Source organism: Amblyomma mixtum, chromosome 1 (assembly GCF_055824585.1).
Source record: "Amblyomma mixtum isolate Tamu chromosome 1, ASM5582458v1, whole genome shotgun sequence".
Classification (NCBI taxonomy): Eukaryota; Metazoa; Arthropoda; class Arachnida; order Ixodida; family Ixodidae; genus Amblyomma; species Amblyomma mixtum.
The window spans coordinates 55,349,239-55,373,929 of record NC_143012.1 but is presented as its reverse complement, the minus strand read 5'-3'; the positions used below and the strand labels follow the sequence as shown (position 1 = coordinate 55,373,929).

At 44.3% G+C, this 24,691-nt stretch overlaps 1 protein-coding gene across 1 annotated transcript in view; it reads right to left on the bottom strand.

Annotated features, from left to right (window-relative positions):
* The window catches only part of LOC149366337 (receptor-type tyrosine-protein phosphatase kappa-like), a 120,755-nt gene that overhangs the window by 29,595 nt on the left and 66,469 nt on the right, over nt 1–24,691 (bottom strand). The window contains exons 21-32 of the mRNA XM_089550200.1: nt 22,846–23,050; nt 17,271–17,367; nt 15,306–15,555; nt 12,250–12,289; nt 12,036–12,141; nt 9,406–9,485; nt 7,641–7,816; nt 5,683–5,770; nt 4,776–4,852; nt 3,183–3,219; nt 2,143–2,240; nt 617–733 (exon numbers count right to left, since the gene is read on the bottom strand). Of these exons, the coding sequence (XP_089406326.1) occupies nt 617–733; nt 2,143–2,240; nt 3,183–3,219; nt 4,776–4,852; nt 5,683–5,770; nt 7,641–7,816; nt 9,406–9,485; nt 12,036–12,141; nt 12,250–12,289; nt 15,306–15,555; nt 17,271–17,367; nt 22,846–23,050 (1,371 nt within the window). The remainder of the gene's footprint in view (nt 1–616; nt 734–2,142; nt 2,241–3,182; nt 3,220–4,775; nt 4,853–5,682; nt 5,771–7,640; nt 7,817–9,405; nt 9,486–12,035; nt 12,142–12,249; nt 12,290–15,305; nt 15,556–17,270; nt 17,368–22,845; nt 23,051–24,691) is intronic.

The window sequence follows — 24,691 nt, the reverse complement described above, 5'->3', positions numbered from 1 at the left end:
TCCCCCCCCCCCCCCCCCCCCACCAACTATGTAGGCAATAACGCGAAAAGGACGGTTCCTTTGCGGGATTATGTTTCCGATTCTGTCTTCCCAAGACTTAAAAAAAAAACCTGTTCTTAGTGTCTCTGGATTCCTGTATCATAGCGGACCTGTTTAGGAAACATCCTAGCTAATAAAACTTGCCATGGCTTTTAAATTTCTTGCAATATTTGAAATTTGTCGTGTATGCACAAACGATAGGACTATCATGACTGGTTCCCCCCATCCTTTAGTAATAAGTGCTGCATGCTTTTGATGCCTACCTATCTTCCTTGCATTTTCTCCCGCAGTCACCACAGCGATTTTGTGGCCGAGCTGGTCTGAGTTTGCAGAATGCCCAAAGTGTTTAGTGTTTTTTACCGACTTGCCGTTGACAGTTTGGTTGCCACTGACTGCTGCATAATTCGCCCACAATATTTCTTATTACCTCGACACGAATTGACACGGATGGGTGAATTACGGAACATGCTTATTTGATCCCAAAGCAATTAAACTGAACAAAAATGTTCCAAGCTAATATACACAAAAGCGCTTTCAATCGCAGAACAAGGAATAAAGAATAGGAGAAATATTTTACCAGCTGTAGCTGAAACTCCCGCACAACGAAGTCGACTTGCGTGTCCGTCTTCATTAAGGTCACCAAAAACTTGCCGTACTTCTGCGAGGTTTCTGGCCAGTACTGCTCGCACTTTGTCTGCAAGGAGCAATAGTTCAGTCACAAATAAGCATTCACTAGCACAGCACTTGAATTTTAAGTATAACATGAAACTCATCACGTTTTCGTTGCCTTCAAGGAAAACAGCCGAGAAGCGCTCTGCGCCGGTGTAGTTAACACGCAATACCTGACACACGTGCAGCAGTAGCCAAGCTTTCACTAACCCCAACCTCTTTGTAGCCTCTAAAATAATTTATGCAGCTACATGTAACTTTAAAAATCCTCATAAGTTTTTCAAGATTAACTCTGCGGTGTCTCTTCAAGCACGAGATGTATGTTTTATTTCTTTTTTTTTTCATTTTTTGCTGCGTTGTTAAAAGAGGTAATTGCCGTGGTGGCGTTAATGAGGCATTCAGCACAGGGACGAAATTAACAAACCATCTTGAGAAAGAATGAACAATAAAGACCAACTTACACCACCGGCTGAGTTGCTACACTTGCTTAATCAAAAGCATGAATCAAGTACTACCAGTCACATATACTTCACGGTACTTGAGTGGTGGCTGAAATGCATGCTGCGTCATCTGGCGCCACTTTCGCACTGTCGCGTTAAACCCTAGCTGATGCGCACGTCCTCTGATACATTCACAATGTGTGGCTAAGTAACCCTTCTATAAAAACATTGATAATTCTGACGCTTGCTGCGTAAAAAGCAAAACTTACCCACTGAAAGGCAATTAGGAATTTTTTGGTTTAATACCTTCACCTTTAATCCCTTTTTTCAGTGCACGGTCAAGAAGAAACAACTTTATAGCAGTAGAATCTCGTGATTTAGGGCAGGTGCGTGTGGTATGGCCCCCAGGTGTGGTGACTTCCTGATCCCACGATCAAGGTGCTCACCACATGAGAGGCGGTTACCGCGCGTTTTCGTTACTCATAACTTATAAACATAACGGTGGCACGCACTATTCCTGAATTTGTCAGAGTGAGGACACTTAATTACGCCTCGAAGTACTCTCTTAAGAAGCCGCCGCCGTGGTTCAGCGGTTATGGTGCTCAGCTTCTGACCCGAAAGACGTGGGTTCGATTCCGGCCGCGGCGGTCGAATTCCGATGGAGGCGAAATTCTAGAGTCCCGTGTACTGCGTGATATCAGTGCATGTTAAAGAGCACCAGGTGGTCTAAATTTCCGGAGCCCTTCACTATGGCGTCTCTCATAGCCTGAGTTGCTTTGTAACGTTAAACCCCATAAACCAACCGACCGTTCTGTTAATAAAGTATGACGTGTTACCATGCACCTCCAGTGATGACATCGCGAACAGCTTTCGCGTTAAAATGTCAGAGTATTCCAGTAGAAAGGTACGCTTCCTGTTTCTACTGACGCAGTGTTGCCCGTGGTGTTGCAACGCGCTTCTAGTTTGACAGAAATGCCGTAATCGTTGTGCGTACTTTTTCCTGCTCCTTCAGGTTGGTGAGCATCACCACTTTACAGGAGCCCTCCTGCCAAACCATTCGCCAGAAGTCGGTGAGCGTCGTCTGCTTTGGGCCTGCAAGTGCCAAAGAAAGAATGTGTGCTCTCCAGCGTCCAGAAAGAGCGACATCTCAGCAAAATTAAGAGATTTTAGTTTTGCGATTAGATTTCTTCCGCATTGCTCGTATAGCTTGTTTAACGCGAGTTTCACATGCACCCAAAGCCCCGAAAAGAGACCGTGTCCCGTAATAGGTGTTGCCCTAACCTTACCATATCAGCTCTACATGCCGTTTGTGCGAATACACCAAATGTAACTGCTATGCACTTTTACATTTCACTGAGACTATCATAAACCCAGTCTTGTGTGAAGCTGGAAGTGGTGCAACTCAGCCGACTGCATCACTTTCGGCCACGATGATAAGTAACTATCGAAAGCTGCACACTTTAAAAGGGGGAACTGGAAGAATGACGCCTCCGAGTCAACATAGATAGAATCTGTCACATGGAACTCACTTAAAAGATTCGTCAAGGCCAGAATATAAAAAAACAGTGAAACAAAAAATGCTTGAAACGGTGACCAATTTCGGCGTCGAGTGCATTAAAACAAACGAAACCCTACGAGTACAGCTGTTGATGACAACGAAGGGAAGACTTCACGGCCTATGACTAGTATCACCAAGTTAGCTAAATTCCACAACTTCCAAACCTTTATTGTCAAATTAACGTCTGCTTTAAATAGTGTATGCAATATTGGTCTATTTAAGCATAGTGTGTCGGTCCACCCACATAAATCGTAATTTGACATTTGTAAATTACGGCCAACCTACACACGTTTACATATGGCATTAGCTTCTTTGAAAACACACCATCGCCCAGAAGGTGTTCAATGAACTTCTCAGAGAAGCAGTTCTGAGAATGAATAAAATGCGTATTTCTTTGCAGCGAGTTGATCCCAACTCATGGTTATCAAGTTAGAAGAAGGACACTGGAAAGCCGTAGGTTGAAAATGCACAATTACCTTGAGTCGCTATGTACTTGCGAGGACACCTGTATCCCTGATAAAGGACAAAAAGAAACGAAATTCAATAAGCAGAGTTTACCACAGTTACGTCCGCAGTAGGCAAGCAACATCTCTAGTAGCAGTCACCTCAGCTGGGGAGCAGCATAACGCTCCCCCCCCCCCCCCCCCATGGATGGATGGATAGGAGCGCCCCTTTGAAACGGGGTAGTGGCAATTGCATGCTCAGCTTTTTTCTTTATTTTTGTTCAACTCTGTTGTTAATTCTCATTAAGATTCGCCATCTCCTTTCTCTACGGTTTCCCACGCTTCTAACCTTATGCCATACCTCTGCTTTTCAGCCACCATTCCTCCAATCGCTTTTTGCTAACATCCACTGCAGATATATTTACAAAACCATTGTTTTCTTTAAAACCTAGGTCCTCAGGAAGAGTGACTGTGCCTGCATCGACATCCGGATGGATACAATCACATTTAAGTATGAGGTGTTGAATTGTGTCCCCCTCTACGCAAAGGCGCCCCCTGGTGACAGCACCTCGAATGGATCGACGTTACCGATGGCGCGGATACCCTACCTTGCCTTTTCTGAGATGAGCGGAAGCGCTTCAAAAATACTCCATGTGGGAAACCCCCTATCTACCTACTTGGTTGAGAACGATAGGAGACACGAGCGCTTAGTTGCCCTGAAGCAAATACTGTGGACACTAGCTAATAAACTGAGTATCGATGCTTCTCTAAGCCTCTGCGACCTTGTCTGACCTGCCCTTTCGCCTCATGAACACAGCGATTGGTGCATGTTGGTGAACCTTATCCAGCCCTCAGAGATTACAGCGTCCCTTTGTTGTTCTTGTCTGGAGCTACATGTTCGAAAAATGTTTAAACATAGGGCTTATTTCTACATCACTTTTCTTGTCTTTGCAATAGGTTAGTGACCATCATCTTTAAATAAACGAAGGACAACAGGACATCAGGGCGCAGCCGCTGTAACAACGCATGAGTCGCCAGAAACTCCCCCCACTGAAATTTTTCGTTTTTTTTTTCCTGAGACACACACTGCTTGAAAGCCAGAGCTGCTACAACTATCGTATTCTTGGGAACGCGCTTTCACAAATCCTGCATTCCTGGTCCTTCAGGGGTGAGAATGTCAAGAAAATTTAATTTCAACCCCTGCGCACTTGGCGATAGGTTTAATGTTTTTAGCTGTAATGTGACGGCTGCGGAAAAATCCTGTATATTCACTGCTGGCGAAAGAATCATTGAGTCCGCTCTTCGACGATAACTTGCATGAATTGTTATGAACTCTGAACACGTCAAGCGAAGCATGCGTTCACACAGAGAGGGTTCGGATAACTCAAAAGCTGGCATGACATGACACCATCACAGTGAAAGAATAAACCAAAGCACTTTTGATGGTGATGCACAGTGGACTACACTGTGTTCTAACAATGGCATATATTTCTATACATGTTCAGAATTTTCGTTCAGGCATTAAACACCCATTTTCCTTGTGCTCTTGATGGCTAACTTACTGACTGGTTTAATCGAGTAGCTTTACTACCATGCGCATATTCTGGGTATGTAAACCATGCTTACCGGGACATAACTAGCGTTTATATAATCCGCGGTGTCAAAATCAGGCAAAGGAGCAAGTATCACTCTTGAATGGTCATCTGTAATCAAAAAATGAAGGAATGACATTAATACCTTGAAGCACTGCGAACAGCACCGGAAAAATTCCTTCCCAAAATTATGTATTTTCTTCATTAAGTCCGATGGTCGCTAAGCAATTTTTTTTACTTTACTCCATCAGCGTCTTGAGAGGGTCATGGAAAAATTCATCCACATATATCGAGATTTTTAATACAGCTAGGGCAGTACTTCAAAACTCGCGTACTGTTGGCAATGTCGCGGCGCCCTTTCATTTGGAGGATGTAATTTTCTAAGTTGAGATGGACGCATTTCGCACAGGAACCTCACTAGCAGAACATGAAAATGACCACGTTTTATTATCCTTAAGAAGACATCAAGCCTGTGCACAAGAGAAATCATTTTATTATTGTTTTCTTTGAGAGGTGAAGAAGTAATGCTTACTGTATTTTTTATAATTCCTACTCGCTGCATTTACTGAACTAATATGACCGAAGCATACCTAAGACAAAAATGCCTACCCGTAAACAATCGTTCTGTAATAAGGTAAGGTGCCGTGACGGCTGATTAGTGGGCTTAAGAAAGTCGTGACCTTCTCGTAGTGACTGATTCCGTCTACATGTGAAGCTTTGTGGCCAGTGAAAAAAAATTTATCAAGGACTAGCCAGTTTTTTAGTATTCTATCTTTTTGTCAGCTTTCGACGTACAGTAAATAGCTGAATGCGAGTAAGGTTCTTTTCACAATGACGTTACTAATGTCATTTTCATTAAAATCAATAGGGAAGGTGTTGACACTGTGGAAGCATATTTTATCAAACCAACCCACTTGTCTACAGAAACAAGCACCGCTTACATGGAAGAATGTTTCCGTAGCGGTTCTTCGACTTGTTTTCTGCTTTCTTCGCGACATCCCATGGGTGAAGTTGGCCCTTCGGTGTTGTCTGGAATTGCAAGCATTTTAGAGGTAGCAGCTTTTCTATTGCAGTCATTTAAAAGCCAACTGCCAAGTGGCGTGAACTTCGTTACCATTAGCCATTCTATGTTCACCGCCAGACAACAGTACGCACTAATAGTCTGCAATTATTGCTTTCCCAGGCAGCAGAGAGAATGCTATCCCCGATAAATTCCCTTACCTGATCTCTTTAGCTGATTCCTACTCGCCCCGAATGAGTTCGTACCCTGAGAATCCACTTTTTTATTACACACCTCCCTAATTACCGGATTACAATGTTGTGGAGGACCACATTTGGTCAGTTTGTGCGGAAGGCTTCTGTTTCAAGAGTTTTACATGCAGGCTATGATGATTATGATGGAGATGCCAATGATCTGTTATAGTTGTCAATTATTTTGGGATTTCTCAGTGGTGCTGAGTGTGATCGTATCCAACCAGCTAAATGATTCACAAGCTAGCAATAATTCCCTCTGCAGGACAATTACAACGCTCACAAAGCGGGAGATCTGAACAGGTGTTTGTGGAGTGAACTAGTCACTCTCTGCAATATTGTGCATGGGACACTTTCATTGCGCGGTTAAAGATGTAGGCAGAAATTCACATCCAGCACATAAAAGCAGGCGCTGACTGCGCAAAATTATACAGATGCAAAGACGACTCAAAAACTGCTTAATGATCTAGCATTCCTTACACATGCAGAATCTTGACACAAATTCTAGTTAAGTGTGAAGTTCCCTGTTCATGCCTCCTCGTGAGAAACAGTAACGGCATCTACGGTTATAGGGCTAATGAGAGCAACTGGAATGTAAGGTTTGACATCTCAACCTGTCTCGTAGTAAGTTCATATTGAATGAAGACAAGCGCCGACAAAGTATTGCTGTTAAAAATGTTAGAGATTCCGGCTTAATTGCGCACAGTGGTCTTGCTCACAATCATTGGTGTGCGTTCTTTTTCCTTTCGACTATAGAATAACTAAGGCGAATTATACATGACGGTAGCCAACAGATGCCGAAAACAAGGAGCAGAGGGGATAATTTTTGTTCGTTGTTATCATCGACGGGAGATTAAAGGGTAATTATTTAAAGATAAGTGATTAGAAAGCTGGACAAAAATCCAGCACATGCCGCCGGTGAGTACGAACCCACGACCTCTGAATCACGCGTCCGGTCCTATGCCAACTGAGCTAGGGCAACGGCTGCCCAATATTCTGTTTTCAGGGTATTTATGTGTAGTGCAACCCTAAACTCGGGAGTGTTCACCAGCGCCACCCTCGACTTATGTTACATATGGCCATTTATGTGGGTTATTGTGGCTCTAAGACTGAATTATTTATACTGCCCACTGAGGCAGCCGTCTGATGCTAAAAAAACTTCATAATCGTCAGCTTCACATTCCAAAATTCGATGTCTTCATGTATTTCTTTTATTCCTACCGCGCTTCCAGGTCAGGAGAGGGGTACAAAGGGCGAAATTGCAAAGGATGCCCAAAAGTATTAACATTTGTACATTCAACAATAAAAGCCGGCAGGAAGTTCAGTTGTTCGACCGTGTAAGAGAAAACAAATTTTTGAATTCCTAAGTCGCAGCATAATACGGCCGCATCACTTTTTTCTGTGGTTCATTCTTGATGACCATTCAAGTGCAAAAGATACGTATGGTTTACGCGGCAATCTCATTTCGGGGTGATAGAGCAAGTACAGAAAAGTTAACCTGGCAGTAGAATCAACGAGCCCATAGCAGTATGTTATGTTTGAAATTGCAAGGTTTCGAAATTGCAGGCGGAGTGCTGGGCACCCTAAATGTAATCAGTATTGTAAATGTATACAGAGATAGTAATCAGGGTTGGAAGGACATCCTCACCATGTACTCCTCTTTGAGCACGCCCTGTGCCTGGCCCTGTATGACGTGGTCCTGGAGACGCTTCACGGGTATGGGCTTCGATGGCAGGCCGCCGTTAGGAATCACGGCCATGTTTACCGAATCACTGCTCTCCATGTTCAGTGTCATTCGTGACTCGGACATGCTGTTCTCGTCCACTGTACGAGAAAACAAAAGGGGAGTCAATGTCAAGGCCGCACCGTAAATCTCGTAAACTTGCTGTCCCATTCATTAAATCCACGACTTCGTAACAAGCTGCTTCTCAGTAAGCCACGATCCCCCATACTACGCTCAATTTCCAGCTTTGCACCCCTTTAGGCACCATACCGCTCTTCACTTCTGCACGCTGCACAAAAGGCAAGAGTCCTAGCACACAGTTACCCTGCATCAGGTTTTTTTGCCCCCCTCTCGGAGCATTTCCACTCATAAGATCTTAGCATACACGTAACTGCAGGCCTCCATTGTCACAACATAGCAAGAGGCACCGCTATCTGAGAATACATATTACGTCAATTTCACACTACCTATTGCGCTACACTTCTGGAGAGAAAACGGGTGCTGTACTGAGAACTTCAGGCTTCCATTTTCACAGCTTAGCAAGAGGCGCAACTGTCTGAAAATACATATTACGTCAATTTCACACGACCTATTGCGGTACACTTCTGGGGGAAAACAAGTGCCGCACTGAGAAGACAATGGTGACCGGGCTGAAAGATTAAAGCCTCGAGACAAAAGTCGCAGCAGGCAAGAAGCACACGTCCATTCCATCATTACCGTGCACTGAGCTCATCATATTCAACAAAGGTGTGCACCAGTCCATGCTGACAGCCTCTCATTTCTTTCGCTGCACCTACTTAAGGGACATTGAGAAGAAACAGAAGATTCCCCGTAGCAGTTTGGTGCCACATTATGATTCAAAACAGACCAATTTCGTCGCAGAAGGAGCTATTACAAGCAATAAAAGAGCAAAGTTCGAAATACGGCTGTTGTAACCAAAAGATGGATTTAATATCTAGAGGGGTGTGTCGACATTAATTTTGGACGTGGATTTCTGACGCTGCGCTGCACCCCCATTCACTGCAAAATTAAGCCAACACGTCTTTTTCGATCAGACCACTGAATCAACAGGCGGAAAGATGCTTATATCCAGTTTTTCCACCCACCAGTAAACGCATCGGTTGCTAACAGACAAATGTAAACGTCATAAGGAAGTAAAAGAACCAACCTTTACAGTGAATAATAATTGGATGAAGTGGTGCATTACTACTTATTTAAGAATGTCCATGCGTGTAGAAAAATTTTCTGGGCTCTGAACATTGACTAAAATTGCTCCCATTGTTACCACAAAACTAAAAAAAGTGCCTTTAGAAGAAATTACCAGAATCTATTATCTTTTATTTACCAATCGTGCTTTTGATATCAAGGCTGTTGGCTGTGAACCTGCCTTCGGTGATTTTTATTTAAGGCACAAAATTCTAAAGCCATCAGAAAATCAAATGAATACTGAACAAATCAAAACCTAGACCGGGGTGATAACGTAAAAGGAACAACCTTCTCTGAAGTAAAAATAGCTGTATGACATCCTTTGATGAATTTCAACATGTCGTGTCTCCACTCTTATTGTACATAGTATGCATTAGATATAATGGTTCTACAACTAATGTTTGGCGATATTTATAGTCTCAGAGTATTTTGAAGTGGATGATTTATATGAAGAAAGGTACACAGGAGGCTTGAAATCACGCACATTTTGAAAGCCTGGAAAGTCGCTCCTTCAGGCTTCGCTTTGTGGGACCATTGGACCGATACGCAACGGCTTGCCGCTTTCTGAAAGATGCAATAAAAAGTCTGACTTGAAGGTTTCCACAAACGTACAGAAGCGAGATTTTATTTCTTGGCAACAGCTCCTCTTGAATGAGTAGAAACATTGTACATTTTTCACAAAATTGCGCTCAAATGTTTACGGGATCTGTATTCCCGGAAAAAAAGCTTACCGTAGCTCTGCCCTGCTACTCAGACGACTGGTATTGCTACCAGCTGATATAGAGTGCACACTCCTATTGCTCGACACATTTGAAGCAACTGGATGGCACGACTGCACTTATTTTTTTCTTTGAGCACTTTCGCGTACTCCGCACGTTCCCTCGCAATACTGTATTGCTTACACACTGCTAGGCCCTTAGTGCGTATGAATAAAGCAAATATATAGGGACATATATAGTTTTCATCTTGAACTAAATATGCATTTCATCATTGTGATCTCTTGCAGCACTGCACAAAGTTGGCGAAATACCTTCACATATATGAAGTACACTTACATACATACATACATACATACATACATACATACATACATACATACATACATACATACATACATACATACATACATACATACATACATACATACATACATGCATGCATGCATGCATGCATGCATGCATGCATACATGCATACATGCATACATGCATACATGCATACATGCATACATACATACATACATAAACTTATAGTATATGTACACATATGCATATGCATATGAGAAGTTTGCGGGGATACGGTGGCCACCACTGGCAAAGGACAGGGTTAATTGGAGAGACCTGGGAGAGTCCTTTGCCATGCAGTGGGTGCAGTCAGGCTGATGATGATGATGATGATACGCTTGTTTAGTAAAAGCCATACAGAATCGAAACACAAAATTTTAGAAAAGTGGGTCTTAAGGCCCCTAAGCGTTTATCAAATCAAAACGCCGCGCACGCATGCACGGAACTCCTTTTGGACACGATTAGTAGTCTTACGAATACACCTGGCTTGCATGCATTAGTTGCACCACCTTACGTAAAACGAATGCTGTTAAAAACGTTGCTGGTGAGCAAACACTGCTCATTTAGTATAAGAGCTTAGAGCTAGGCACCGAACATCAATGCTTTGGACACTGCAAGACCAGAAGTGTGCATGTCGCTTCCGGTCCCAAAGCAGGCCTAACTACAACGGATGAAATAATTTTTCCTCAAACACCCTCTTTTTTCCTCCTCAATTTGTGCATTGCTTTGCTATGTGCCGCACCATATAAATTACTAGCGAATCAAAGCACCTTATTTTCTGAGGACTAATTAATGTATATAAAAAATTTTTACTCGCGCATCTATCCTTCTTGAGTTGTAGTTTAATGATGCCTGCGCTAAATGCCTCATTGGGCTTAGACTCGCAGCACACTTAGATGCAGTCCCTGAAGTCCATTTTTCTGAAACTTTGAGAAAGCGGGGAAGACAAAGTGAGGGTAATTAAAAGTATTTGGTGCGATTTGTTTTTCTTGTTGGAAGCACAAAGTAAAAGTGAATTTCACGTTAACTAAAGGCACCGTACGCTGCAATATTATCTGATGCAAAGTGGATTCCAGGCTCACTATTTTGAAGAAATAGCCTTCGTACCCTAGCGCTAAATAGAAGACACAAGGAGTGCCCTAGTTCTTGGCATGCGCATTGGAATGCGGCAACCTGTTTGCTTTTCGGGCCGCTTATTCTGAAAGTTATCAGTATCTTCATATTTTAGTATTCAACAGTAGCGAGCAACGTGGTTCTGACAAAACCATAGAAATTTACATCACACCTGTATTCTAAACATGGCGTGAAGAATTTCATGGTCATATATATATAGAGAGAGAAATGGACGGAAAGGCAGGTAGGTTAACAAGGCGATGCCCAGTAGGCGACCCTACACTTGGGGAGGGGAACAAAGGGGGAAAAAAAAGAGCGGCCATCAAATGAGTTTTTCAAGTGTCCATTGATTACTATGTCAGGGGGACAGAGGGCGTCCACTAAAAACTTAAAGGTATAGACGGGAATACAACCCCGAGCCCCTTAGGAATCCCAGGAGCGCTTTCACCGCTTTCCTTTTTGTGGAAGGTTGTGTCCAAGGCCCTAGAACATTGGACTCTGTTAGAGGACGCGAGTGCAAGCGGTACAGAGTATCAGTCAGGAAATCGCGCTATCGCTCAAAACGAGGGCAGTCACAAATGAGGTGCCCGATCTTTTCATCACAACCGCACCGCTCACACGCTGGAGAGTCTGCCATTGCGATGAGATGGGAATAGGCGTTTGTGAACGCCACTCCCAGCCACAGGCGGCACAACAGCGTAGTATCACCGCGGGGCAGGCCGAATGGTATATGAAATTGAAGCAAGAGGTCGAAGTGGCGCGACGGGGTGCCCAACCTCCAGGGGTAGACCACGACTGTACAGTCACATTTCGAGCGAGAAGATGAAGGTGTCTTGCTGCGTCACCTCTTGTTAGTGGTATGCGGACAGTGTTGGCCATATAATTTTGCATTAAAACGTGCATGCTGGATTAATTTTTTCTGAGTGAGGGAACACTTACCGTCTGTAATAATATGCAAGAGCCATCGCCACGAAAATTAGGATAAGGATCACCAATATGGCTCCAATAGCGGCACCAGCACCTGCAGCAGTGCCACTTCCGTTCACTGCGCAAAGGGAGAATAATATTTCAGTGAATATTTATTACCTCGATTTGAAATTTTTACCCAGCTTGAACTAGAGCTCAGACATCAGTCTAAGACAGAATCACTTACCTATAACCGGTGCTGTCAACTTATATCCATAGAGAACTTCCTGCAAGTGTAAAAGAAAAAAGAAATATCCCCAGCACTTATGAAATCAATATTTCCTATTAGACACTGCACAAACAATTTTAGAGCACCGATCTTGCACATTCTCAGGCAGTAAGGCAGCTCTCCTCTAGTCGTAATAAAATACAGCCTAGCATACACTGTGCAGCTATTTCCTTGAGAGCATATATGAATATAATGTTAAGGAGGGTGCTTAAGACCATTTAATTACGAAAGTTTAATTACGAATATGAAAGTGTTTGTGTCTTATCGTGGGCTACTATTAAAATATATACGTTTACTACCTATTACAAGTTAGCAACTGCCACTAATGTATAAAATGCCTTTAGGTCAAAGGCTATAGGGTCAAAGACCCTATAGCCTTTGACCTAAAGGTCTTTGGGTGTTCATGAATACATTTTACCGTCTCAACTTGGTACGCCACCACCCTGATTTTGAGCCACGAATATGGGACAATGATGACATCATTACTGCTTCCATCCTGCTGTGACTGAACAAAAACATTGGGTTGTGCTGCCGATCAGCCATATAACGCTTTCGCATCGAAATGACATTTGCGCCTTGCCTCCATTTCAGTGCGAATAGCTTTATCATGAGCGCATGCTTTTAGGACCTAATTGGCAATTTGAAAATATCAGTCACAGATGTCGAACTTAACAGCTTAGCCAAAGTTCTCCAGAGAACTGATGCAATTATAGAAGCCATGGCTAACTACGCACAAATTCTTTCTGCCGAAGTGGGCCTTTTAAACAGCTAAAGAATGAATTTTATTTATTTAGATATTTATTCAAATACCCTAAGGGCCCACGGGGGGCATTACATTATGGGGGAAAAATCAGAGCACAATTTTCAAAGGCAAAAAAGCACACAACGTAAAAACTGTTACAAAAAATGCACAAATAACAAAGAAAGAGAACATACTAGTTTGCAAGTAAGTGATACAAAAGCAAATCTGGTTACTGAACGCGCTGGGATTCCAGATATGTTAGCAATTCCGATTGAAATAAGGAAAACTGGGTTATGATAGCGATACTGGAGGGCAACTCATTCCATTCTTTTACTGACAAGGTTAAAGGCGAATTCTTGTACTTTTCCACACGAGCGAAGATGGGGTTAACTTTGTAGATATGATCGGTGCGGCGTGAAGTATGAGGTGGCGGTAAGATGTGCGACCGGGCAAATGATGTACTGCTGTGAAAGAGAGTGTGAAAAAAAGATAATCTGGCAAATTTTCTGCGCATTGCGAGGGGCGGCATGTTGAGCTCTTGCTTCAAAGATGAAACGCTTTGAAATCACGAGTACGATGATGAGATGAATCGCGCGGCTTTATTCTGGACGGCTTCAAGCATATTGGTGAGGGTGGTTTGGTAGGGATGCCAAATTATTGACGCATATTCCAGTGAAGGGCGAACAAGAGAATTGAATGCTTGAAGCCTGGTGTCCCTGTCGGCTAGATATAGGCGCCGCTTCAGAAAGCCAAGTTTTCTTTATGCTTTAGATGTAATATTTTCGATGTGGTGTGTCCATGTTAAGCTAGAATTTAGCAGAATTGACAAAGTTTTCGCTTCGTTAAACCTCGAAATTCAGTTAGTGCAATGCCTCGTCGTACATAAGCATCGTCCAACGCCTGCACCTGCGGCATCACCGCTTTTTGCCTAGCGCGCTTTTCAGTGATTACTCCGCGTAACCGTTCTCGCTCTCTAGCACGAGCGTGATGGATTCCTGACGACCTCCCGCACAACATCGCCAAAGGTGTGACACCCTCTGCTAACGGACGACAGTATAAGCATTAAAAGCTTTTGCCTTAAAGGAGGAGCAAGAGCCCGCACCACGGACCCCGGAACAACCGGAGAATTGGCGCGGCAGGAGTGCTGTACCAGCGGTAGTGTCAAATCCGAGCGCCATCTATGAGATGCCCCAACAAGCTCTCTCCCGATGTAGCAAAGATGCGCCACTCTTATCAGCAGAGTCAGTGCTCCTGTCTACTTTATACCGGGCCCTAAACATTGGCCGAAATCTGTTACATTGACTACAAGAGTGCCAGGACTAGCGGCTCCGTTGGTATTGTGCTTTCTCCCCTTGTGCCTGTATGCTTTAGTTTTTTTTTGCACGTTTCCTAGATGTAATAACACTGACTATTGTAATACAAAGAAACTGAGTTCACTCGCAAATTTTAGGCAGAGTGAATACAAATAAACATTTCACGGAAAAGTAAAAACACCCACCCGCCATGTCAGCTACAGTTATGGCATCTCCCCATTTTGTAGCAATTACTTCGTCGGGGCATAGGATGCGATTTATCATGAGTAGGTGACACGGAGACTTGAATTACATATGTGAGGCGTTCTCTCTGGATGATGTCGTCATCAGCTTGCTTAGGAAGGTATGTATGGGCCGTTTCTTATTTTCTTCTCCTGCCTTCTTTCTTTGGGTGCTTCGCTTGAAAATGGGTTCTTTGCTTTATTGTCGGTGATCAAATTAAGGCCGCAGCACATGGAACCTTGAGTATTCCTGCTAGCCTATCTCATTTTCTTCGGATAGTATGTATTCAAATTTGCACATTTAGACGGGGTGACGACTCAAGTGTAGCACGTAACCGCGATAGGAATCCGACGTTTTAAAAGTCGCGCACAACGTATACTTCGTTTCATGCATCAGGCCCAACGCATGCAAAACTAGCGCTCTTGTTTGCGGTGCTACACACGCGATTAAAAATTAGTTCGTTTCTACACGTGAGTGCAAAATAGTAAATGCTCAGCCTGCAGGTTTATTACATGATAGATTTGTCATGAGCTCCATTAAATACTCTCACACTGCTGACGTCACACTGTTGCTTTCTTGTACCTAAGACCACAATGCCAGAAAACAAGCGTGCAATAGCGAACCTCCCTTCATTTTTTCGTGCAGACTACTTCAGTAAGTATCACATCGTTGCACCTCATTCATGAAGCGGAATATAGTCACTCCTGCCATCAGCTGCCGCTCGATGCTCCACTCACCCCTGAAAAGTTTGTCTCCGCAAGTAGCCCAAACCGGTAGGGTGTGGCATCAGTCAGGGGCGGGTTCTCGAAGCCGCCAACAACGTTGCCACTGCCGACCACAAATTCAACGGTGTCTTTCAGTTGGCGAGGGTTCAGGTGGGCAGCCACGTAGTACCCGAGGCGCATATCTTCAGCCGTGCTGTAGTTGACTGGCCTCACGGGAGTTGGAATGGAGCTCTCTTCGCGGACAACAAGAACGTAATAGCCACTACATCAAAATAAAGAAAGAAATAAAACGGAGGTATCTTTAAGCGGTGAAGAATCAGAATCAGAATCAGAATTTTTTATTAGTCAATCATTTGAACAATGTACAATGATATGCAGTAGGAGGTCCCATAGTCGAATGACTGAAAGGGGTCCTCTTGTTCATAATAACAATGAGTAAAGTAAATTAAGCGCAGGATTTTAAGAATGAAAGGTGGTACCAAATTAAGACACAATACAAACATTTGTAGACAAAGAACACAAACTAAGGAACACAAAATACAAAGAAAAAGGAAAAAAGAGGAAGAAGATAAAAAGAACGAAACAAAAAAAAACTAATGGTGAACTGTCTGCTATAAAGATTTGTTTTAAGATCTGTTCAAAATTAAATACTGAACGCGAGTTTTTAACATTCAAAGGTAAGGTGTTCCATAGTGAAATCGATGAATACTGAACACTCTGCTTGCCATAGTTAGTACGAACTTTTGCTTGGAGTAAATTGTTGTTAGAAGCAAACCGGGTAGTGTTGTAATTGGTGAGTGTGGAAGACAAAAATTCAACTGTTAGTAATTGGTTGTTGATGAATCTGAAGAACAATATACCTAAATGAAATTTGATGAGCTCTGAAACTGTTAGGATAGGGTTCATATGGAGTAAAGATCTGGCATTAGTAATGAACGAGCTGGATGTAATAATTCTTATAGCTTTTTTCTGGATTACCTGAGCTGATGAAACAGGAAAAGAATAAGCCTCACTGCCGAAGCCGGAATCGGCAGTTATAAATCATGCCAATTTTTTGTTTTCTTAACTTCAGGCGTGCAATTTTGCAGATTTCCAGAAATGGCCAATTCCTGCATCTTAAACAACAGATCGTGTGCTCGCACGTATCGAATACAATAGCAGGACACACACATCTGGTTCGAGCTGCAACACGGACTAGCTATTACAATTCTATAAGATTCTCAGAAGATCACCCCGCTGCTTGAAATCCGTGACATGAAACCAATAAAGACAGATTGAATAAAATTGCAAACATTATACTTTAACAGTTTAACAGTTTAATGTGCTTAAGTCCTTTTAGGACTTCGGAGTCGTGGCAGCCGTAGAGATGGCTCTAACTGCCCCATCATTTTTGTTTTCTTATTTTCACCACCATTTTTTTCTTTTTTTTGGTGACCAAGTGACATGTAAGTTCAAGTGAAGCTTATCATGCTTGGCTCCTATCTTTCCTTTGTTCGTTTCTCTTTAACTAATTTGCTTTTTTTTCGTGTCGTTGCGTCTCACCGTGCCTAGAAAACCTTTTCTTTCGCGTCTCCACAGCCTCTATCTTACATTTCACTTTTCAGTACCCTAGTACTAACGGTTTGCGCAGACCTCCGAAAATAAACTTTCTAGTAGTCTCTGTAGCTATGTCTCCCAGTGATGCACAGTACGAAATGAATGTCACATAAATATTTCCTCCCCTGAATCCACCACGAATATGGAAATGTGGACGGCAACCTGTCGGCGTCGTCCTGTGTTCTTTATATGCGACCGAAGCTGAAGATATTGAGCGCTCTCAGCTGCCGTGTTGCGCAGATTGGTTCCATTTGCGAGGCTTCATTATATCTATTACACAAAATATCTCGCCAAATAAAAAAAGTTCTGCATGTTACAAACCGACTCCTAATTTTTGTACTGCAATAGTTCATTGTTCTGTACAACGTCGTTTGTACTTACGTAACTGGGCCTTTCATGGAGTCGACAGGACTCAGGACGACATTGACCGTCTTATTGGAAATAGCCCCTACCATGGGCTCAACTTGAACTTCGGGCGCTGCAAACAAACACGCGGTATTGTTAGCATGCATGTCTTCGATGACAGCTTCGTAGTCGTACAAAAACAGAGATGACCAATACCAGCACGGCGTGCTAGAACGGCACCAGGGGCCGCATTCAGCAAGTTGTCTGTGTTCCATTGTCCATTTCACGTCCATTTGGAGATCCGTGATTCGTCACTCAGGTGTACCCGCGGCTTTCAAGCATCCGTGGAAGCGACTCGGCCATTGGGTGATTGGGAACCGTTTTTCATCGCAACCAATGGCAGCCACTCTTCAGTTCGGGTCACATGCTGCTGACGAAGCGCTGCGATGCTCCTCACCATTGACTGGATGTCCCAGCCAATGGAAGCCAGTGGGGAGGCCCATTCACACAATGGTCGCGTCACTCCGAACAGATGCTTCAAAGTCGCGGGTATATCTCAGTGACCAATGGCAGAGTACCAAAAGCTCGCATGGACAATGGAAGGCAAAAAGCTTGCAGAATACGGCTCCAGAAGGTCAGTGCAAACTTTGCGGCGAAAAAAAAACTCAAAATTCTCTGTGAACGAGCGGATAATTAAGGATTTGTATGTGGTGCTTAAGCAGTGCCTAAAGTGAAGGCTACCTAATACTGTTGACTAGTAATTTGGTTTGGTTTGGTTTATGGGCGTTTAAAGTTCCAAAGCGACTCAGGCTATGACAGGTGCTGTAGTGCAGGACTCAGGGAATTTCGACAGCCTGGTGCTCATTAAGGTGCACTAACATCGCGCAGTACACGGGCCCCCAGCATTTAGGCTCCATCGATGCGTGACCACCGCGGCTGGGTTCCCACCCGCGTCTCTTCGGTCAGCAGTTCAGCGCCAAAACCATTTACTTACCGCAGCGTCTTCACATTATAATTTGAAATACGCTGCCATTTGTCGTGGTGGAAGACGAAAAAAATTGTCAGAGAATATTTACTACATTCGATTTAGTGCGAAAACACGAGCTTTTTTGGCAAAGACTGTTTTTACTGATGTTATATGCATGAATCGTTAAAATGACGCACACACGTCAAGACTGGTTCAATTTGGAGTATTAAGCATGAAATGCTTTTAGCTCCCGTTGTCGGCAGTGTGGTGACGTCACGCCGAGACCGCGAGCCAACGTCCGGGCACTGAATTCCACTCATCCATGCACTGAAATGAGAGCATCCAGGCGCACCGTACAAGATTTAACGAGACTCTGTAAGCCCTCCTACAGGACCGGCATACAAGCGCCGGTAGCTTCGCGCCGAATGGGTGGTGGCGTTCCTCCCTTCCTGTGCGGTGCGGTTCGGATGTCCACCGAGATGACAGAGAATTGCGGCGCATTTCCTTTCCTCAAAAAGCGTTGCGTTCAAAGGGCAATGCATCGCACCGAACAGGTGGTGGCGTTCCTCCCTTTCTTTACGGGGCAGTTCGGGTGTCCAACAAGATGATGGAGAAATACTGCGCCATTTCCTTTCCTAAAAAAGCCTTGTGTTCAAAGGGCAAGCAATCGCGCCGAACGGGTGGTGGCGTTCCTACCTTCCTGTACGGTGTGGTTCGGGTGTCCACCGAGATGACAGAGAATTACTGCGTAATTTCCTTTCCTCAAAAAGCATCGCGTTCAAAGGGCAAGGCATCACGCAGAACGGGTGGTGGCGTTCCTCCCTTCCTGTACGGTGCGGTTCGGGTGTCCACCGAGATGACAGAGAATTTCTTTTCCTCAAAAAGCGTCGCGTTCATCGCGCCGAACGGGTGGTGGCGTTCCGTGGACTGCCTGGCAGCGCGACAACACGCTGTCGCCTTCCACTCCTAAACGCGAAGCTTAAGCGTAATTAATTAGCAGTCAATCAGTATTTAGTCATTAATCAGTAATTAGTCACTAATTAATAATTTGCCATTTCTTCGTCCTCATTCAACCGGCGCGGCCGGGATCGAAGACGCGGGTTCGATCCCGGCCGTGGGGGTTGAATATCTTTGGAGGAAAAATTCTAGAGGCCCGTGTACTGTGCGATATCAGTGCGTTAAAGAAGCCCACGTGGTCGAAATTTCCGGAGCCCTCCACTACGGCGTCTCTCATAGCCCTAGTCGCTTTGGAACGTTAAACCCCATAAACCGAACCAAACCAATTATGTGTGACGTAATTCATTGGTGACGTCACCAGTGTCACATAGACAAAGTGGTGCGGAAAACGCTTTCGCATCTACGCACTTTAGACAGTTTGGAACGCGCTGCATATAGATTCTTGTCAGGCCTGCATCTCGTCGTGTCCGCGTACGCTTCGTGTTATGCCCGTAAGCATTTCAAGCTTACTCTACTCTCGGTTACGGGAGATGCAGTGATTTTTTGAGTGTGTAACGAAAGTGCTCTAATCTGGTTCGTTTTGGACTAAAACGATGAGAAACAACGGAACGCCAAAGCCTTCCTACCCCCTTTACGAGAGAAGCCTGCACTGCTTACAAAGCATTGCATACACACACTCATGACGGAGGGAATAAAAAATGCATAGAAATTGGGTGGACACCCTCATGCACCATGACCTTATTTCTACCATACTATACAGATCACAAAATGCATCCACCCTAGTGAATAAATCAACGGATGAAAGCGGCAATGGCTGACTGTGGAAGAAAACCGCGGCGATTTCAAGTAAAATAGACAAGTGGCCTCAGTACGCACACAGGCAGCCTGGATTCCCGGTTATATTAGAAAACAATTTTCAGCAACGGTTCATTACACAGAGTTCTGGATGTGTCTTACCATTTTCCTTTGTACAAAGCTTACATGTTTTAGTGAAGTTGGAGCTTGCGAGGTTATTCCGAACCGATGACACTGCGGCTCCAGCTGTAGGCCTTCCCAAACTTTACCTGCACCATTAAGGCGCGGTTGAGGTGTCCACCGCGGTAGGACACGGTTACTGTGCCCTTTCCTTTCGTCAAGAACCGATTTTAATACCAAACTGTGACAAAACCACTCGTCGTACGCCGCTGCGGGTAGTCTCATACGGTTTCTTTTCCACAGGTGTTGTTTCCTGACTACCTCGCGATAGGTATTCGAACAGCGTGTGCGAGGGTTTCACTCGGATCTGTGTGGATTCAGATTTTGGGGAATTACAATTCGGAGGTGCGTCTGGATTTCAATTCGGAGAGCACAACCTGCGTCCATGTCGAGGCTAAGAATGACGCCAATGCTTTCGCCTTTAGAGCACGTATGTAGCCTCAAGTGTTCGCTGAACTTTGAGGCGAAAAGCTTCACTAGGCTCATCACGCTTCGCGTGAGCCGGAGGCCAGATTTGCCACTTCTGCGCATGCGCGAAACGGAGCGACGTCACGCGCAGCGCAGGTGGCCGCCGACTCAATAAACACTGGGAACAGGGGACCCCCCGGACGACTGGCGACATGCTTAAATAGTAATGATTCCAAAGTCCGGAAAGACTCGGAACCTGGAAAATCTTGGACCCATTTCCTTAACATCATGCTTGGGAAAAGTGTACGAGAGTTGTGCATCACAGGTTGCAGACCCACCTTGAGGACAAGGAACTCATGCCGCACACTATGTTTGGATTTCGAAACTACTTATCAACGAAAGAAGTTCTCCTGCAGATCAAGGAGGAGGTGCTTACTACCGTCCCAAAATATGGAGAAAACATCTTGCTCGCTCTCGATCTTAAGAGGCCTTCGACAATGTCAGTGACAGGGCTGTGCTGGAGCTGCTCAGCAAACTGGGTTGCGGGCAGAGAATATTCAACTATGTGAAAGCCTTTCTGAGAAACCGAACCGCTACCATTGGAATAGTTGGCATCAGGACTGCCACCTTCAACACCCCCGAAAAAGAAACACCGCAAGGCTCTGCGCTATCACCTATGCTTTTTTTGAAAGTCGACACGCAAAAGACGATTTTGCTCGGGTCAGAACCTTCGGATTAGTGCTGCGTAATAGACGACGATGAGCGCGTAGTTCCTTCGGGACGGAGCGCTCACGCCAGACAGTCGCCGACTGTGTCTTGGCCAGTCCTCCCCGTGCGTACGCACCATTATCTTCTTGAAGACAACAACAACAACATGCTGGGCACATACACGCAAGAGACGATTTTACTAGGCTCTTAAAGTCCGGATTAGGGCTTTCGTCCTATTATCTAAACGCTTTGGGTCAGTGCTCGACCCACCTTTCTTCATTCGTCATGCGTTTGCGCGCTAAGTGTTTCAATCAACTGAGAATGCGCAGTTTTGTTGGGTATAGTACGATGCACTTATCTGGCGATGTACGATGAAGGAAATAAATAGGAATTTACGAGCGAAGAACTGGTAATCAAAATTATTGAGCGCACACCAATTCAGCAATTCAGCAAGATGTAAATGGCCACCGGCACTGCGCACATGTTTATTCGATTAAGCTATGGTCAGTAATAATGAAATTCATGTCAAGTGATTTAGAATAGTATTAAATGAATGTAGTATACGGAATTGTGAGTGCTACATGAAAGGCTTGAAAGCAGTAAGGTAATCAATGAGCACGGAGATAACATTTAAAAGAGTACCAGAATTACCTTCACCGCCTAATGCTTGAAAGGAACGGCTTCATTAGCCCGAGAATTAAGAGCACTTGCTCCCTTCGGTTTGCGTATGTTTAGCATGGGGAGTGGCCAGAATAAAGCTCAAACTTGAACTCTTCCGGCAACGTTATAATGTCCCTTTGCGAGTTTGGAGCATTGATTTTACTGTGATTTTGAGGTATCATTTCAGAAAGTTTGCTGAGTATAAGAATGGAAAGCGTTTCAGGGTAATATTAAGCTATAAGAACGGTGTGAAGCGTTAGTCTTGTATGCGGTAGAAATTATTTCGCACCCGTTAGCTGCACCGCTCAAAGCCTAAAATCAGAAACAAGCACTTCACTACATGACCAGCTTCCTGTTTCGATGCAAAGAAAAAAGATGACTATTTCCCTGTAGCTCTCTGGTCTGTGGTTGGATAGAAAGAAACTGATCATAAAAGGCTCAAAATTGGGACTCAGGTGCCAAGACGGGCTCGCGCCCTAATGGTGGTGATTCGATTCGAGGCAGAGGAGATACATTGAAATCACCACCTTATTTCTTCACGCAAAGTACACAACAATGCTTGACACTCTTTCAGTCCAGTTTACAGATTAGTGAAAAGCGCTAGAAGCACTATGGCAGCTATCTTTCGGTAATGTGCACTGATTTAGCCGTAGGCGAGGCGCAGTACCTTTTTGCGCTCAAGTTACCCTGAGGTCCAATGTCAAAAAGGCCCAATTTGTATGGAAGCAATACGAGTTACGAACATGGAATTGGTATGCCCAGCACGAAACTTCATTCAGTGGTGGTTGCGCTGCTCATGAAATTGAGCTCCAGGTTAAAGTCCCTGTTTTGTTTACACGTTCAGACATTTCTTTGTGTGGGGTGCGGGGGTGAGGGGGCAGGAGGTTGTATTGCTGATCCAAGGCTTAACATCGAGGGCTGGTTCGAAATACTCACGCGATGCCTTTGTGCTGAAGTTTTCACAGTTGGCGTCTCCAAATCCCGCGCTCGTGCTGGCCTGGACGCATACCATGTACGTAGAGCCCGGAAAGAGTCCTCGCAGGTAAAACTCCGGCTTGTCTGAGACATTGAGCACCACTGACTGTGGCTGCCATGAGTTGGTCAGCATTGTGTTAAAGGAGTGCGAAAGAGATGAGATAACCTGCAAGGAAAGCAGAAAACAGGTATGAGACAGCGCAGGTGCGCATACGTAGAACCTCGGCCATCAAGCTACTGATCTTTAAATAGGTACTGTGCCAGAGTAGACAAAACGTTTACTAAGGCGAAAGCCTCTAAAACGAATGGTAGCACACAGATAGACGGGATAAATTGTAACCCCGGCGCTAAGTTTGATGACTTTAGAGCGAATAGTTAATTAATTATGGGAAATTATAGCGAAACACACAAAGAAAACAACGAAAGGAGTCGATATAGCGCAGACGTCGATATAGCGACGAGAATGGTGTGACGTCACATCCACCGGAAGTCGTCACACCATAGTGAAATTTATCACAGAACGAGCGGAAAAACGCCGGATTTGGGTCAAATTAGATTGAAAAATGTGTAATTAAGTGTAATTGCTACATAACATCGCCGAAATATTTGTAATTTGGACAAAAATTGCTCAAAAACGAGGAAAACTGGATGATGACGTCACATCAGACGAAAGGACTTCGAAGCAGTGTGATACGCCCCCAAGCAACAACTGCCGATGCGCTGCGCATGCGCAGCTTGACATCACCGCTTCCTCTCGCCACGCTCCTCTCCTTTGTCGCGAAATTAATTCAAGCGCGGCAAATTCAAATCAGTGCAACGAGCTGCAAACGGCTTTCGCCTTCTCGCACTTGAGGGATATCTGAGTCCCTCCAACGAATTCTGTGGTTAATTCAAGGTGTAGCAGAGAGGCTCGGGCGGTTCTGTGCGGCACTAGCCTTTTTAACTTAGCGGTACTACATTTCACATTAAATTGGACTAAAGTAGCCCAAAAGCTGCTACATTCAACTTCGAGCCTGGTTATGTAAGTGCTAGCGCTGAGCAATATCGTTTGTCAGAGGCCTTCTTTGACTTTTTTTTTTAAGCAGTCTAAAGTTGTGGTTAATCGCTCTGTTTTTTTTCCCCGGAACCTACAAGTGTGCACTAGTCTGTAATGATGACTGCAGCATGAAGAAGTGTAAACAGTTATCCCTTGCAAGTCCATAGTAATCAAAGCTCGAGGTAGTCCCAGTGTTTGATAGTTTTCTAGAGTGATTCGGACTGGGAAAATCCGCTCGGATTCCAATATATCTGGCTTAAACAAATGTACGTGGGGAAGTTTGGGCAGATACGATCACGCACATTGCAGTAAGGGTGTCACGAGCGAAAAAGAAAAGAAGGATGAGTAAAACACTGGACCCAAGAAAAGGCACGTTAATTGGCACGTGGCACGGGAGAGAAAGAGAAGAGGGAAGAAAAGAGGGCAACGGTATTTTTTGAAGAGGTGGGAAGACGACGAAACCGAAAACGAAGCGGAAGAAGAAGAAAATGAAAATGTAACAGTTGAGAGGTTCAGTACGACTAGCCAATCTGGCTGTACTTTATTAGCTCGCGTTAATTTGGGTTTTGTGCGTGCATTAACATTTTGTATGCTCCTGCGGGATATGTGATGGGTGGCCGGCGTATAGAAGTAAAGAACTGATATTTGTTCTTATACAATGCATTAATGCGATGGTTAGTGCAACAGCTGTGGTGGTGAAAACATGGTGAACATGTTTGATTTTGATGAGTGCTATGCGAAGTGGTGTGGCGTTGTGTGGTGGTGGTTTCG